The sequence below is a fragment of the Ips typographus genome, linkage group LG2, assembly GCF_016097725.1.
Source record: "Ips typographus isolate SLU linkage group LG2, UJ_Ityp_2.0, whole genome shotgun sequence".
NCBI lineage: Eukaryota > Metazoa > Arthropoda > Insecta > Coleoptera > Curculionidae > Ips > Ips typographus.
The window spans coordinates 1906389-1922884 of record NC_138423.1 but is presented as its reverse complement, the minus strand read 5'-3'; the positions used below and the strand labels follow the sequence as shown (position 1 = coordinate 1922884).

At 31.8% G+C, this 16496-nt stretch overlaps 1 protein-coding gene across 9 annotated transcripts in view; it reads right to left on the bottom strand.

The window, feature by feature from the left end:
* hth (Meis homeobox homothorax) overlaps nucleotides 1-16496 on the bottom strand; it is a 318454-nt gene that overhangs the window by 268204 nt on the left and 33754 nt on the right. Inside the window, exons 2-3 of one of the 9 annotated variants that reach the window (XM_081974309.1) lie at nucleotides 10299-11021; nucleotides 6336-6408 (exon numbers count right to left, since the gene is read on the bottom strand). The exons of 7 other annotated variants lie outside the window; for them this stretch is intronic. In XM_081974309.1, coding sequence (XP_081830435.1) covers nucleotides 6336-6356 — 21 coding nt within the window. In that variant the 5' untranslated portion in view covers nucleotides 6357-6408; nucleotides 10299-11021. The remainder of the gene's footprint in view (nucleotides 1-6335; nucleotides 6409-10298; nucleotides 11022-16496) is intronic. One more of the 9 variants, XM_081974310.1, reaches the window with a different exon arrangement.

Below are 16496 nucleotides of genomic sequence, written 5' to 3'. Positions count from 1 at the left end.
ATCAATGTGGAAGTGTACATCACACTAAGTTCTAGTTGAATCGTGAAATTGTTACGTGAAACTAATTAAGAAAGTAATTACAATTTTAAAAAGTACACATCTGCTTTACCATTGTTATTACTACAATACTGCGTTAAGGTAAAAAACGTAAATATTAAAATCCAAAACGTACTGTAACAATGTTACCAACTTATCAAACATTTTAAAACGACAATAATGCCTAAGCAAGTTTTGTAATTATTGTGGTCATTTCTAATTTTTCAAAATATTTCCTTAACTATTGATATAATTATCAATAATTGAGGGATTTGGGAGACATTTTGGGGAGTGTTAGGGTTTTTTAGAATAGGATCTTAACTACGTAATTCACCTTCAAAAATTCGACAACTGGATATGTAAGTTAAATCGAAAAGTGCTTCGTTAAATACAAGGTGATAAAGTTTCATATTTTTGCCATATTTTCTCTGCAACTCTCAAAAGTTTCATAATAGTGTACTTTTTCGAATCTACATACCGGTGACAATCTACCCAGAGTGATAACTTTTCTATGATTTGATATTCTAGATTTTTCAAAATATTAAAATTCCTGCACTTTTTTGTAGTCCTACATTGGATTTTAAATAAAACTTTTCTTTTAAATAAAACTTTAAATACTTAAATTTTGATTTCATTTGATATTAAATTGTCTTAACAATACTAAATATGTAACTTTCATGCAACGTTAATACTTCGGATAATATCCAAACATTCTAAACGTTTTCTAATTTTGTTTTTAGTATTGTTTCATAACCCAGATTACAGCAGAATTTAGAGTCAATTATTTTATTTTTCCCATTGACTACTTAACTTTTTTACAAAAATCCACTTGCTCTTGTGTGATTTGCCATATTTCAAACTTTTAAGATTTGTAGGTATCACAATTTCAAGTTCATGAGTTTTCAATGTTGTATTTGTGAGTAACCAAATTGAGCTAGAGCCAAATTATGTACCTACTTGTATTGAGATTTTGACTTTTATATTTTGCAGGGTCGTATTAAAAGAGAACTCTAAAGAATATTGTTGATTTAATGGTTTGGTTGTTTAAAATGTTTCTGATCCACTACGCATCATTCTTACTCATCACTTTAGGTCTTTTTTCTAGTGTTATTTTTGATAAAATAATCGTCAGTGTTAGCATATTGAAGTAACAAACAACATTCATACATATTAACTGACTTCTTGTTGACTAGTGTAATATAGCAAAATCTCAGAAATAGTATGAGGGCGCAGCCATTTTAAGACGACTTATGTCTCAAAAATATTTACTTGATTCATTAAAAAAGATTTAAAGAGATTTTAAACATTTTTAGAATTTTTTTACAGTAAGATCAGAAAGCATACCAATTAAAAGCAGAAATTCACGATCAAATAAAATATACCCTAACCAAACCTTTATTTAACTGTTTTGGATATATTAACGGTTCAAAAATGTTTCCTTCGTATTCTGATAAGTAGAGTCTGGATTTCTAGAAATTTTGCTTTTTGTTTGTTTTTGCTTTATTCTTCTTTTTGTGCTTATTTTAGTTTTTTGTGCTTATTTACTGCTATTTTTGTGTGGTTTAACTAGTTTTTTACAAAACAAGCTTTTCAAGTTTTTAAAAATAAACTAAACTAATAACTGCTTTGACAAAAAATTGCTATATTGAGATATTGAAAGCTTCTGAACGACAAAAACATGTTGCAAAATGTATAAGTATCAATTTACAAATTTAAACTGACCAAAAAATTTCCAAATGCTCCTGAAGTAGTCTAAAAAAATGTAAAAACATTCCAAAACACTATAGAACTTCTAAAATGCCTTGCAAAGCTTACAAAGCGGCCTAGAAGCTTCTAAAAGCTTCCAAATGCTTTTCAATTTATCTAGAAGCTCTCAAAAGCTTCCGTATGCGTCTAAAGCAATTTAACAGCTTCCAAAAGTGTCTAAAACCGTCTACAAGGTTTCAAATGCCTTAAAAGCAGTCCAGAACCTTCAAGGGTCTTTAAACTGTCCAAACACCTTCCAAATGCTCCTAAAGCAGTCTAAAAAGGTTTTAAAACCCTACAGAAACTCCAAAATGCTTCTAAAGCAGTCTGAAGTTTTTCAAAATAGTCTAGAAACTTTTAGAACACTCTAAAGGCTTCCAAATAATCTTCAACTAGTTTAGAAGCTCTCAAAAAATTTCAAGGCAGTCTAAAAGCTTCCGTATGCTTCTAGAGCAGTTTCAAAGCTTCCAAAAGTTCAAATTCACATGCCTTAAAAGCAATCCAGAACCTTCAATGCTCCCTAAAGTAGTCTAAGAAGATTTCAAAACACTACAGAAACTCCAAAATGCTTCTAAAGCAGTCGGAAATCTTTCAAAACAATCTAGAAGCTTCCAAAATCATTTAGAACAGTCTAAAAGATTCCAAACGCTTTTCAACTAGTCTAGAAGCTCCCAGAAGATATTAAAACAGTTTTGAAGCTTAAAAAAAAATTTTTGAACCGTGTAAACACCTTCGAAATGTTCTCAAGTAGTTCAAAAAACTTTTGAAAGTTTTCAAAACAATCTAAAATTTTCTCTGCTTCTAAAGCATTTTGAAAAAATGCAAATGGCTTCTAACCAGACTGATTTAGAGCCAAATGAGGCATATTAAAGTAAAAATCCCAATTATTGACAAATGTTACATTTTTCTATTTACTAAACTAAAATTTTGTAGTTAAAAGAGAAAAGACTAGATTAGGTTAGGTTAGATTAGTCATCTTACCAGTTCAGAAAATAAAACCTAAGTAAAATGTAAATATAAGTGTGTAAGTTTTTGTTGTTTCCTTTTTTTATAATTTTCAAGCCTTAATGTAGGTATTTGACACAATGACAAATTTTTGACATCTATCAGTCGGTATTATAATTTTCACAGAATCAAGAACTTAAAATAAGTAAAAGGAAGCCATCTCAAAAGCCATTTAGAAATTTCTAATATACAAAACTTGATGTGTCATTTTTAACCGACAATATTTCAAAAATAATTGAATATAGATTAGGTTAGACTAGAAAAATTTAATAATCCATAAATACAGGTGACATAACTTAACATACATTTATTTTTAGAAATCTAATGTTAATCCACTACTGTCATAAATAAAGTCAATTTTTGGACATCTCACTAGAACATAGTTGTTTAGATACTTTTAAAAGGTTTTTTGGTCGATTTTTAGCATTACTAAAGTGTATGAATGCTATTATACTAAACATCCAATGCACTAAACAAAGAAATTCAAACATCTAACTTAAATTTCCTATACAGAAAACATTACTCAACGCAATCACAATCCCCGACTCAAAATAATCTAATTTTACAATGTGATCTATTTTTCCGACCACACAAAGGAGGTGTGGGATGTGAGAAAACAGGATTTGAGTGCCGGATCAACGCTTATAATTCACGATTTAAGAAAGGTTTAGTAAGTCAAATCGAAAAATCCTTGCTATGAGTTAATGAAGATACATTTGTTTGAACGGGCGAGATTTATTTTCAAAAAATCTACACAAAAATTGGAAGAATAAATTCAAATTAGTCTTTTAAGGTAACCACTAGAAAGTTTCAGTACTTGGAAATCCAATTCCAAGGGTCCGACGGTCTACGACCCAAATAATTCTTCAGGTAGTTTACAAGGGTTTCAAAAGGGACGTGGAAGAACAGATCTCTTAGTTTTCAAAGTGATAAACTTACAGCAAATTTAATATTAGTCGAATTAAGGGTAGATACTAGTTTGCTTTTAACCAAAAATATATACACTGGTGGGTCAAAAGTGGTTGTTTTTTAATCCAAAACTTCAAGACTACACCCTGTAAATATGCTTTGAAGGCTAGAATCAAACCTAACTTGGCTTTTAAGGCCTGAGTTGCCATAGAAAGGCAATTTTTCTATGCAAAATTAGGGTCGTTCTTACCTGCTTTTATTCTAGTTTATACAGTGAAAAAGTATACAGAGTGGTTGTAAAAATGCGTTCTTTAGGTATGAAATAGAGCTTAAAATCTGTCTCGATTTGGTGTAAAAATTGTTTGTTGGCTTTGCTGACCAATGCTCACATTCTTCAGAGTTTGATAACAGAGATGAAGAATATACATGGTGATAAATGGAAATTAGTTTTTGAAACTGGCAGGAAAATAAAAGAAGAAGATCGTTTATATCTTCAAAAATGCTCCTGGAATTGACAAAATGACAAGATTCTGATGTATTATGTTTCAAGAATTACTTCTGGAATGTGAAATTCGATGTATGTAAGCTCGAAATTGGCACCAAATTTACTAGATTTTTAAATGAAGTTTGCCATTATAAAGGAAGTTAGTAATAAGCAATCGTTTAGTCAATATTAGAAGTAGGGAAAAATTAACAGCCTAGATGATGTATAGTGCAGATAATTGTATCTTTAGTTTCACCTATTTTCGTCTTTAAATTAACTTATTACCTACAAAATTCAATGCATGTAAGGTCCAAATTGGCAGAAAGCTCACTAGCATTTTAATGGGATTTGCCTTTATAATTAAGATTGATGATAAGCGACTTTAGTTCTTATTTACATTCGTTTTGATGAGTTAGTGGTAAATTAGAGATTAGGGCATTAAAAACAAACATTTTTTCTTTCTAAAATTAACGTTCGAAATACTAGAAAGGAGGGTATACCATTAACAAAAAAACATATATAACAACAACAGTTGTGGAATGATTTTGTTAAAATTGAGTATACGAACATATGGAAAAGATTTAGACCTTAATTTTGGCCCTTTGGAAAGAAGTTGCACCACTTTTTTAGAGCGAGAGAAAATAAATGTTTTATAACAAAATAATATAAAAAACGCTACAAAATGTAATTTAAAAGTAAAAAAATTAATAAAATTGATAAGATTTTCATATAATTTTGAATATTAAAAACCTTGTGTGCCTTGTTTCGATCGTTTAGCATAAATTCTTCTATTGAAATTAATTTTTTTACCTACCAAATGTACAATGTAGGTCGAAATTAGCAAAAAACTCACTAGCATTTTCATGGGATTTACTGGTTTAGGATATTTTATTGTTATATAATATAAATAAAACAGATTAATAATAGTTGTGGTTTTTGCAAAAATTGAGTATACGAATATACAGAATAAACAAGGCTTAATTTTGAATCTTTGGAAAACAAAATTTCGAACATTTTAGTTCAAGCAAACCACAGAGAAAACCAAAAATTTATTTCTAGATACTTTCCCAACTAAAAGAAAATGATTTATGATGAATATTATATATTACTTTTTTAGAGGGATAGTGGCTTTTGAGAAGCATTTAGAAACAAAATAACATAAAAAACTTTACAAAATGTACATATTATAGCTAGAAAAAAGCACTTTTCAGGTAACAATTAGTTTTTGAAAGAATATAAATAATTAAATAAATTTTCAAATAATTTTATATTCAATTGAATTTTGGGTATTCAAAACGTTTTGTGCATTGTTTCGATTATTCTCAAAGACTTTATGATATTTGTCTGATTATTCCTTGGATTATTCATATCAATGATATGTATTTTACTGTCCATTTCTTACAACTGAATTATCATTTTTTGACATGTTTCAGTAAACCAAAAAAATTCTAAAAACCAGACTAAAAATTACGACTAATTTATTCTGATATAATTATGTGTTTGAAAGTAGAATCAAAAACATTTTGGGTTTATTTTTGTTGATGGGCAAATGGGTTTTCTATCGCAAAACAAATATTTTCTTCTCGATTTTCTTATATTTGATAATTCTTCCGATAATTCGATAATAAAGTATAAAAATTACAGAAGGATTTTCGAAAACAAATCATTATTATTAAGCAAAAAGTCGAGCATTAAACTAACTTTGAATGATGTTACCTAAAATGTTACTAAAGTATTTAAAATGATCAAAAGAATTTGAAATATTTGCAAATACATTATTTTTAAATAAAATTATATTTGGTATTTTATTATAGAAAGTACAGAAATAGGTCCTTCCAAGTGCTTTAACCAGTTAGAGCATAACTCTTTTTTAAAAAATTAAAATTTAATTTTTGTTTTATCTTTTCTGTGTTACATTTGGTAATTTAAGCTAATAAATTTGCTTAGATTAAACAAATTATTTAGACTTTGATTTGCTCAGCACAGTTGGTTTACTTAGGAACTTGTCAATAATCCGTCGGGTATCAAAAAAGTCTTAAGAAGCACTTAATACAGTGAAAAATCCATTTATCAAGTGCTGTAATAAACCTCTGACAAGAGTTACAAAACAAGTCAAACAAAAATCTACTAAATAGTGAATATATTGTATATTTACGTTTTTCTGTAGGACATCCATGATGAATGAATAAATCACTACTTTCGATTGCCGTTATGTCAAATTGTTACACCTAAAAAATGATGTTGTTTAAATGGAGGCGCTAATAAAACAGTCCAACATCGAAGAAGGCAACACGTCACCGGTCTGTACGTCACTGGTATCACAACATCACGATGGTTAATGAAGGTGTCCAGGGTGGTTTTGATGATAATATTAGTGTAAAAATAATAGTCATAGATGGCGTTTGCCGGCGGGAAATTTAGAATGCAACCCAACATTCACGGTTTTTGATGATATGGAAAATAGGATCACACCCATGATCATGCAATTGCGTTATGAGCCGCTTCTGTCTGTATCTGATAACACATTTATATAAGGGTTAATTCATAAATATAAAAATGTTGGATAAAAGATGATATAGAGATTTAAAAGGATTTAAGTTTTATTGACATCGTAAAGCAATAAAAGTAGTCCAGAAAATACAGTAGTTCGCTGTAAATATACCTGATATGACATGTTTTATTGCCAGCAGATCCTCAAAATGTGTATTGTGATAAGTTCGGCCTTTGTGTAACGGAAGGCTGCGACTCAATGAAATATATGAAAATTTGTGTTTATTATAAGTTCTTAGATAAGATCCGCGTTTAGTAGCTGGTCTGGAATTAAAAGTCGTAAATGGATAAACATTAGATTTAGCGGCAATAATTTTGGAGCTAAACAAATTTTATTGCTACATGAATTTGGTATAATTTACAACATGAAAGGAAATTGAAATCAGCCGATTATCTTAATCTCGTTTCAGGGCCGTTTCTTTTTTCCAGGGAAAGTAATAGAGGAGAAAAACGCGTAGGTATACATTTTTTATGGCTCTTTTAAAAAGTTCCGATTCGATTTCATTTAGGAAAAAAGCGACGGTAACACTACAAAGATCATGGATCGTCACCATCGTAATTCCACGACCCTGTTTAAATTCTTCGCCGCATTCCACGATGATAATTCAAAATCGGCATCATGACTTGGAATTTTTACTTGTCTTTTACCGGGAGATCAGGCTAGGCAGGTATCTTCTTAAGGGCCTTATTCACCCAAGACTTTATGTAGATGGGTTTCTTTTGACGTCTAAATTTTCACCAAAAATTAGCTACCCAGTCATCTTTTATGATTAGCAGCATTCGAATAGAGATATAAAATAATTAGGGTATCTAGTTAACATTCTATGCTCTATGTCTTTTGATACCTGCACTCTTATGAAGTGTACAAGTCAGCAATGATACTTAATCAATGGAATCTGGTTATACCCAGCGATTACGCTACAGATTTCTGCGAAAGACTTGCAAGACCAAAGCTCAAAACCATCTGTAATTTAGTAAGTAGGATAATACTGTGCTATCCTGACACAATGAGCAGTTACATTCCGACGGCCAAAAGAATGTTTCCTCAAGAAAATATTAGAAAAATTGTGGAAGAAAGACTTATCCACATCGGACAATGTAAAATATGAGCGCAAAAGACTATTTCAAATACTTTCATAGATGATCTATTATATTCTCTAGAATCAAACAATAATGGAATTTGCCCATCTAACTGAACCCAACCTGACGAAAGTCAGTTTTCTCCAATTTCTTCAAAATATAGGCGAGAAGAGGAACTACAATCGATTGTTTATGATAAAACTGTAATGAATCTCAAAAAAAACGTTTCTTTAACCAAATAATTGGTTAACAGCAGAAAACGCTGCTTTGATACACCAAAAACAACAAAGTTCATGAAAATTGAAGCTCACAGGATAACATCTGTCAACCTCGTATCAAACACTTTTGATTCTTTCTGAACTCTCTTTTGAGAACTACCGATCTTCACATTCTAGACTTGAATCAAAAGTTGCTATCCTTTGTAAAAGAAACTTAAAGAGTAAGAGACTTACTTTGAATCCGACGGGATTGATTCCTAAACACAAAACCATATTGAAATGCAAACTGTGACTAAGTTAACTGGATGAATGCAGACAAGAGGGAAGGTTTTAAAGACCAGTTTATTTTGTTTGACTAGACACCCAATTTAACTATGAAATAAAACTGTGCCGTTTACCTGTACAAGACCCATATAGACGTAAACCTTCTCGAAAATAAGGAAAGTGACTATAAAATGGCAATTATCTGTAGGCACTACAATTGGTTTATTGCCAGGACCCGAGAAGTAACAAAAGAAAATTATTCGCAATTGCCTAGCTATAAACCCAAAGACTTTGGTTCCAGTCTAAATTGAAGTAAAAGAAAGTTCCGACATTTCGAATTCCTAGATGCAAAAGGTTTCATATTTGGTCTTAAAACGACTATGCCATCTAATTTCTTAGCAAAGGATAGAATAATGAATCAGTCTCCGACGGGTTCTAAGGATACAGTATACAACAGAATAAGATTTTCATTGGAAATTGAGGTTTTTCACTTTCAAGCACAATATTTAGATGCTGTAGCGTTAACAGTAAACAGAATTACCCGGACTGCCTCTGCAACTGAGGATAGAAGGGGCATATCTTCCGTATATGATAATCCGACGGATTTTAATTTAGCGTTGCTAATTGGAGTTAAAGACTAATATGTAAATCACAAATAAAAGACTTATTGGATAATATTAAATATAATCCTAGCTTTGAGCAATAGTTTGCTGTAAGAAGGACTAGACCTCTGCCTCTAGGAAGAGCAGTGTAAGTAGATCTACCGACGGATTTTAATTTAGAATTGCTAATTGGAGCACAATGTTAATGGTCTATTACTGATAGAAGAACAAAAGACTTTCTGTTGGAAACTAAATGCTAAGCGCAACATCCCTGCATCTCAAGGGGATATGATAATCCGACGGATGTTGATTCAAGATGAAGTTTGATATCCAAAATTGATTATGATCATTTGAGAACTAGAAGATTACCGATGGTAATGCATTGGTTTTCTCGATATGCTAAAGAACTCAAATATTACTTCATAGCTCCTATGCCGTCTGACTTTTTAGGATTGGAGACACTTGGAGATGCTTATTTAGGAACAATTCTGCCTGAAGCCGAACGAAACTTTGACACCGCTAACTTCTTCCCCATCTTCTAAACTATAGAAGAGGAACCTATCTCCAAAATTTGGTTCTACTGCATAAGATACCGGGCAATTTGTTTTCGTCACCAACTCTGGATGCCGAATAAATACATTGAAAGGAAAAAAACTTTATTCTAATAGCTTCAGATGGTTGTGGTGCATTACAAGTTATCATTTTAGTTTAGACTTTCCGAAATTCACTCCATGTTACAGAAGAAGTGTGTGATAGTTGAAGGGATATTCCCAGTGATTATTCTTCCCTTGTGCTTGCCCCAATAGTGAAATGTGTCACTAATGGATATCCAAAATACAACCTAATTCAGACATCATTTGGCTTTTTATGCCAGTTTGGGTGGATAGGATCTGTATATGGTAATGCATTCTTAAGTTTAAAGCGCCAATGTGAATTGCAAAAGACTAACGGGTCTTTAGCATGTGCTGGAATATTTCAGATGCATTTGGTAGCATATGTGGTGGTCTTGAGTATAAGTAGAGTAATCAGATGAAAGACAATGTAAGGGAGAATATAGGTAGTTCTTTTGAATTTGGTGAAAAATGTAGAGTTGGAGGTTAGAATGAAAAAAGTGACATGTGAAAAGAGATTGAGGGGGCCGTCGGAAGTGACGCGAGGTAAACAGAGACAGGGACACGATTTGGTCGCGATGTTGTGATACGCAAGAGTGAGCTAGGTTTAAAATTATATAGTCCGTCTGCGAACCACATTCATTAGCTACTGATTGATGTTGACACGGTGAAATATCCATCAATCACGCGTACAGAGGGGGTAGGGGGGGAGCAAAGCAAAATGCAGATGCGTTTCCCGACCGTTTGACGTGTCGTCATCTTCTTCTTGTGTTTTTGTTTGACGTTAGCGTACCCGTGGCTGAGCCATGAACTGCACTACCCGCACCGTTTTAAGGGAATTTGGTCACTATCCCGCACTGTTTTCACACAAAAATTCACCAAATTTTCCGTTTCACTGCACTGTCACACTTGAAATTTACCCACGTGCGGTTGATGATGATTATTGAAGATGGTTGACCGGCGGCGCATTCATTTAGGGTCGGTGTGTGTAAATTTTCGTTCAGTTTAGCGCCGTTGCCGTCCGAAGCGCGTGGCGGAGTTCTTGCGCGTTCCGCAGTCGTCTGCCAACTGTCAATCACGTCAGTCGAAGGGGGCGAAGAGTGGGGCGAAGATGAATGATCTGTCAGGACGTCGGCCACGCCTCCCCGCCAATGGCGGACGTAGCGCGTGATACGCGCGCGCCCTCTCGGGTATCGCCCGAACTAGTCGGTCCCGCCGAATGCCGTTGCTCTGTTCGTCTGGGCCAGTCAAAACAAACTTTGCCCCGGTGCGAAATGTAAAATTAGAAATGCGGAAAGTTGCTTTATTTTTTGACTTAGTTTTCATAACTCACACAAAAAAATGTTTGTACACAACATCCAGAAAACGGCTTGGAGGCGAAAATTCCCATAGTAAAAACACCGCCGACAAGGGAATTTAACCCCCTAGGAAGTCGGTCGTCACCCTAATCTGACAAACACCTAATGGATTATATCGAACCCCAAATTTTCTCAGCTGCACGCCTCTTGCTCAATAACTATAAAAAAAATAAAAAAATTATTGTTTCTGTAGTTGTGATTATTACAACGAAAACGGCAAAGTTTTGGTGTAGGGGGTGGGGCTTAACTCGCGTATAAATACTAGGCGCTTCCTCATTTTACGTGACAGTGCGTAAACAATCGACGTTATGGTTAGTAATGGGCACTTTTACGCACGTCGGTCAATGTGAAACTTATGCACGTTAATTTATTAACCGGTAGGTTAATAGTTCAGTTAAAATATGTTACTTTCATGAAGTTTTTACAGTTGTTTGAAAAGGTAACCGTTACGTGAAACGTTTAGTTAATTTTGCATGGTGAAACGTTCATCTTTATTTTCTGACAAATTTCTTAAGCCCTCAATTCTAAAAAGTCAGTTTGTTCAAAAATTCCTTTGTTAATTTTTAAATTAGAAGGGTAATAACTTCGATAAAATATATTACTTTTACTTTGCTTTTAAAGTGTTTATTGTGATATACAAACGAATAACGCTTTCTACCCTTTCTTGCAATCTTAACTGCAATAGTAAATAACGGTTAATCAAAAATTTAAAAGTGAGTTTACAGACTTTGCTAGTTTTAAAGCACTTAATTTGTTTAAGACTTTTTTTGGTGGTTTCTGTACACTTTTTCCTCTACCGTTTCAACCAATCAAAATTAACAATAAATGTCACCCCAGGAAAATTAGTCATTTTAATTGGTTGATCACAAAGTTTCAGCTTCTTAAGGGCGCCAGGGAGGTTTGTCCTTTTTTATTCTACAATATTTTTGAAACTGACTTAACACTAAAATTATGAAATGTAGTACAAGTTGGAAAAGTAAAACTTATACTATTCTAAATAGGTGAAAAATTTTATCAAAGACCTATTGTTCTCTCTTTTTTTAAGTTAAAATACTGAATAAGTATTTTCCTAAAAAACGCGACAGTGCGTAAACCATCGAAGTTATGGTTAGTAATGGTCCCTTTTACGCACGTCGATGAATGTGAAACTTATACGTATGCGGTAATTTATTAATCGGTAGGTTAATAGTTCAGTTAAAATATGCTACTTTCTTGACTTTCTTACCGTTATTTGAAACGTTTAGTTAATTTTGCATGGTGAAACGTTCATCTTTATTTTCTGACAAATTTCTTAAGCCCTCAATTCTAAAAAGTCAGTTTGTTCAAAAATTGCTTAGTTAATTTTTAAATTAGAACAGTAATAACTTCGATAAAATATGTTACTTTTACTTTGCTTTTAAAGTGTTTATTGTGATATACAAACGAATAACGCTTTCTACCGTTTCTTGCAATCTTAACTGCAATAGTAAATAACGGTTAATCAAAAATTTTAAAAGTGAGTTTACAGACTTTGCTAGTTTTAAAGCACTTAATTTGTTTAAGACTTTTTTGGTAGTTTCTGTACACTTTTTCCTCTACCGTTTCAACCAATCAAAATTAACAATAAATGTCACCCCAGGAAAATTAGTCATTTTAATTGGTTGATCACAAAGTTTCAGCTTCTTAAGGGCGCCAGGGGGGTTTGTCCTTTTTTATTCTACAATATTTTTGAAACTGACTTAACACTAAAATTATGAAATGTAGTACAAGTTGGAAAAGTAAAACTTATACTATTCTTAATAGGTGAAAAATTGAATCAAAGGCCTATTGTTCTCTCTTTTTTTAAGTTAAAATACTGAATAAGTATTTTCCTAAAAAACGCGACAGTGCGTAAACCATCGAAGTTATGGTTAGTAATGGTCCCTTTTACGCACGTCGATCAATGTGAAACTTATACGTATGCGGTAATTTATTAATCGGTAGGTTAATAGTTCAGTTAAAATATGTTACTTTCTTGACTTTTTTACCGTTATTTGAAACGTTTAGTTAATTTTGCATGGTGAAACGTTCATCTTTATTTTCTGACAAATTTCTTAAGCCCTCAATTCTAAAAAGTCAGTTTGTTCAAAAATTCCTTTGTTAATTTTTAAATTAGAAGGGTAATAACTTCGATAAAATATATTACTTTTACTTTGCTTTTAAAGTGTTTATTTTGTGATATACAAACGAATAACACTTTCTACCCTTTCTTGCAATCTTAACTGCAATAGTAAATAACGGTTAATCAAAAATTTAAAAGTGAGTTTACAGACTGCTAGTTTTAAAGCACTTAATTTGTTTAAAACTTTTTTGGTAGTTTCTGTACACTTTTTCCTCTACCGTTTCAACCAATCAAAATTAACAATAAATGTCACCCCAGGAAAATTAGTCATTTTAATTGGTTGATCACAAAGTTTCAGCTTCTTAAGGGCGCCAGGGAGGTTTGTCCTTTTTTATTCTACAATATTTTTGAAACTGAGTTAACACTAAAATTATGAAATGTAGTACAAGTTGGAAAAGTAAAACTTATAGGACTCTTAATAGGTGAGGAATTTTATCTGTGACCTATAGTTTTTTTAAAGTCAAAATTGTGAATAAGTATTTTTCTAAAAAACGCGACAGTGCGTAAACTATCGAAGTTATGGTTAGTAATGGTCCCTTTTACGCACGTTGATCAATGTGAAACTTATACGTATGCGGTAATTTATTAATCGGTAGGTTAATAGTTCAGTTAAAATATGTTACTTTCTTGACTTTCTTACCGTGATTTGAAACGTTTAGTTAATTTTGCATGGTGAAACGTTCATCTTTATTTTCTGACAAATTTCTTAAGCCCTCAATTCTAAAAAGTCAGTTTGTTCAAAAATTCCTTAGTTAATTTTTAAATTAGAAGGGTAATAACTTCGATAAAATATGTGACTTTTACTTTGCTTTTAAAGTGTTTATTGTGATATACAAACGAATAACACTTTCTACCCTTTCTTGCAATCTTAACTGCAATAGTAAATAACGGTTAATCAAAAATTTAAAAGTGAGTTTACAGACTGCTAGTTTTAAAGCACTTAATTTGTTTAAAACTTTTTTGGTAGTTTCTGTACACTTTTTCCTCTACCGTTTCAACCAATCAAAATTAACAATAAATGTCATCCCAGGAAAATTAGTCATATTGAATGGTTGATCACAAAGTTTCAGCTTCTTAAGGGCGCCAGGGGGGTTTGTCCTTTTTTATTCTACAATATTTTTGAAATGTAGTACAAGTTGGAAAGGTAAAACTTATAGGATTTTTAATAGGTGAAGAATTTTATCTGTGACCTATAGTTTTTTTTAAGTCAAAATTGTGAATAAGTATTTTTCTAAAAAACGCGACAGTGCGTAAACCATCGAAGTTATGGTTAGTAATGGTCCCTTTTACGCACGACGATCAATGTGAAACTTATACGTATGCGTTAATTTATTAACCGGTAGGTTAATTGTTCAGTTAAAATATATTACTTTCTTGACTTTCTTACCGTTATTTGAAACGTTTAGTTAATTTTGCATGGTGAAACGTTCATCTTTATTTTCTGACAAATTTCTTAAGCCCTCAATTCTAAAAAGTCAGTTTGTTCAAAAATTCCTTTGTTAATTTTTAAATTAGAAGGGTAATAACTTCGATTATTTCCCTCATTGTACTAACAGCCAATAAAATTCAATGAACCTTTCTAGTTTGACCAATGAGAGCCGTTTTATACTGAATAAATCCGTAGCTGCTAAAATTTAACAGTGAATAAACACCTCCTACCTTTTTCGAATACGTTTTTTTGAGGAACATTTGATATTAAACGGAACGGGATTTACACACATATAAAATTTAAGCTATTTTCTTCAATATTAACAATAAATAAATCAGTACAACGTAGTTTTCATTAAATAATTACAAAAATTAAAATATTTCGACGTATGTTTGTCAATCTGAAATGTAAACAAAAATATACATGGCTGAACGAAAATCTGTCATTTGCTGGGGTGAGTTCAATACTATCATTAATTTCATCACGTTTGGTTTAGTATTTGTGTTTTAACTAAGGTATTTTCTTGTTAATAAACTAAAATGTGTGTTTTCAGGAAATAATCTTGACATATACCCCTCGGCGTTCACGTTTTATCACGTAAAATGTGCATTGGTAGGTTTTTTTGCAAAATTTTTCTTTTAGGCAAATGGTTTCGACTAAATAATTCTTTGGAAAAAATCCTTCGACCTGCGGTCTCAGGATTTTATCGTCGAATTATTTAGTCTCAATCATTTTCCAAGCAAAATTTTGCAAAAAATCACCTATGCACAGTTTACCTGATAAAACTTGAACGTCTCGGGATATAACCTATGATAAAATATATTATTTTTACTTTGCTTTTAAAGTGTTTATTGTGATATACAAACGAATAACGCTTTCTACCCTTTCTTGCAACCTTAACTGCAATAGTAAATAACGGTTAATCAAAAATTTAAAAGTGAGTTTACAGGCTTTGCTAGTTTTAAAGCACTTAATTTGTTTAAGACTTTTTTTGGTGGTTTCTGTACACTTTTTCCTCTACCGTTTCAACCAATCAAAATTAACAATAAATGTCACCCCAGGAAAATTAGTCATTTTAATTGGTTGATCACAAAGTTTCAGCTTCTTAAGGGCGCCAGGGGGGTTTGTCCTTTTTTATTCTACAATATTTTTGAAATGTAGTACAAGTTGGAAAGGTAAAACTTATAGGATTTTTAATAGGTGAAGAATTTTATCTGTGACCTATAGTTTTTTTAAAGTCAAAATTGTGAATAAGTATTTTTCTAAAAAACGCGACAGTGCGTAAACCATCGAAGTTATGGTTAGTAATGGTCCCTTTTACGCACGTCGATGAATGTGAAACTTATACGTATGCGGTAATTTATTAATCGGTAGGTTAATAGTTCAGTTAAAATATGCTACTTTCTTGACTTTCTTACCGTTATTTGAAACGTTTAGTTAATTTTGCACGGTGAAACGTTCATCTTTTTTTTCTGACAAATTTCTTAAGCCCTCAATTCTAAAAAGTCAGTTTGTTCAAAAATTCCTTAGTTAATTTTTAAATTAGAAGAGTAATAACTTCGATAAAATATGTTACTTTTACTTTGCTTTTAAAGTGTTTATTGTGATATACAAACGAATAACGCTTTCTACCCTTTCTTGCAATCTTAACTGCAATAGTAAATAACGGTTAATCAAAAATTTTAAAAGTTAGTTTACAGACTTTACTAATTTTAAAGCACTTAATTTGTTTAAGACTTTTTTGGTAGTTTCTGTACACTTTTTCCTCTACCGTTTCAACCAATCAAAATTAACAATAAATGTCACCCCAGGAAAATTAGTCATTTTAATTGGTTGATAACAAAGTTTCAGCTTCTTAAGGGCGCCAGGGGGGTTTTTCCCTTTTTTATTCTACAATATTTTTGAAACTGAGTTAACACTAAAATTATGAAATGTAGTACAAGTTGGAAAAGTAAAACTTATACTATTCTTAATAGGTGAAAAATTTTATCAAATACCTATTGTTCTCTCTTTTTTTAAGTTAAAATACTGAATAAGTATTTTCCTAAAAAACGCGACAGTGCG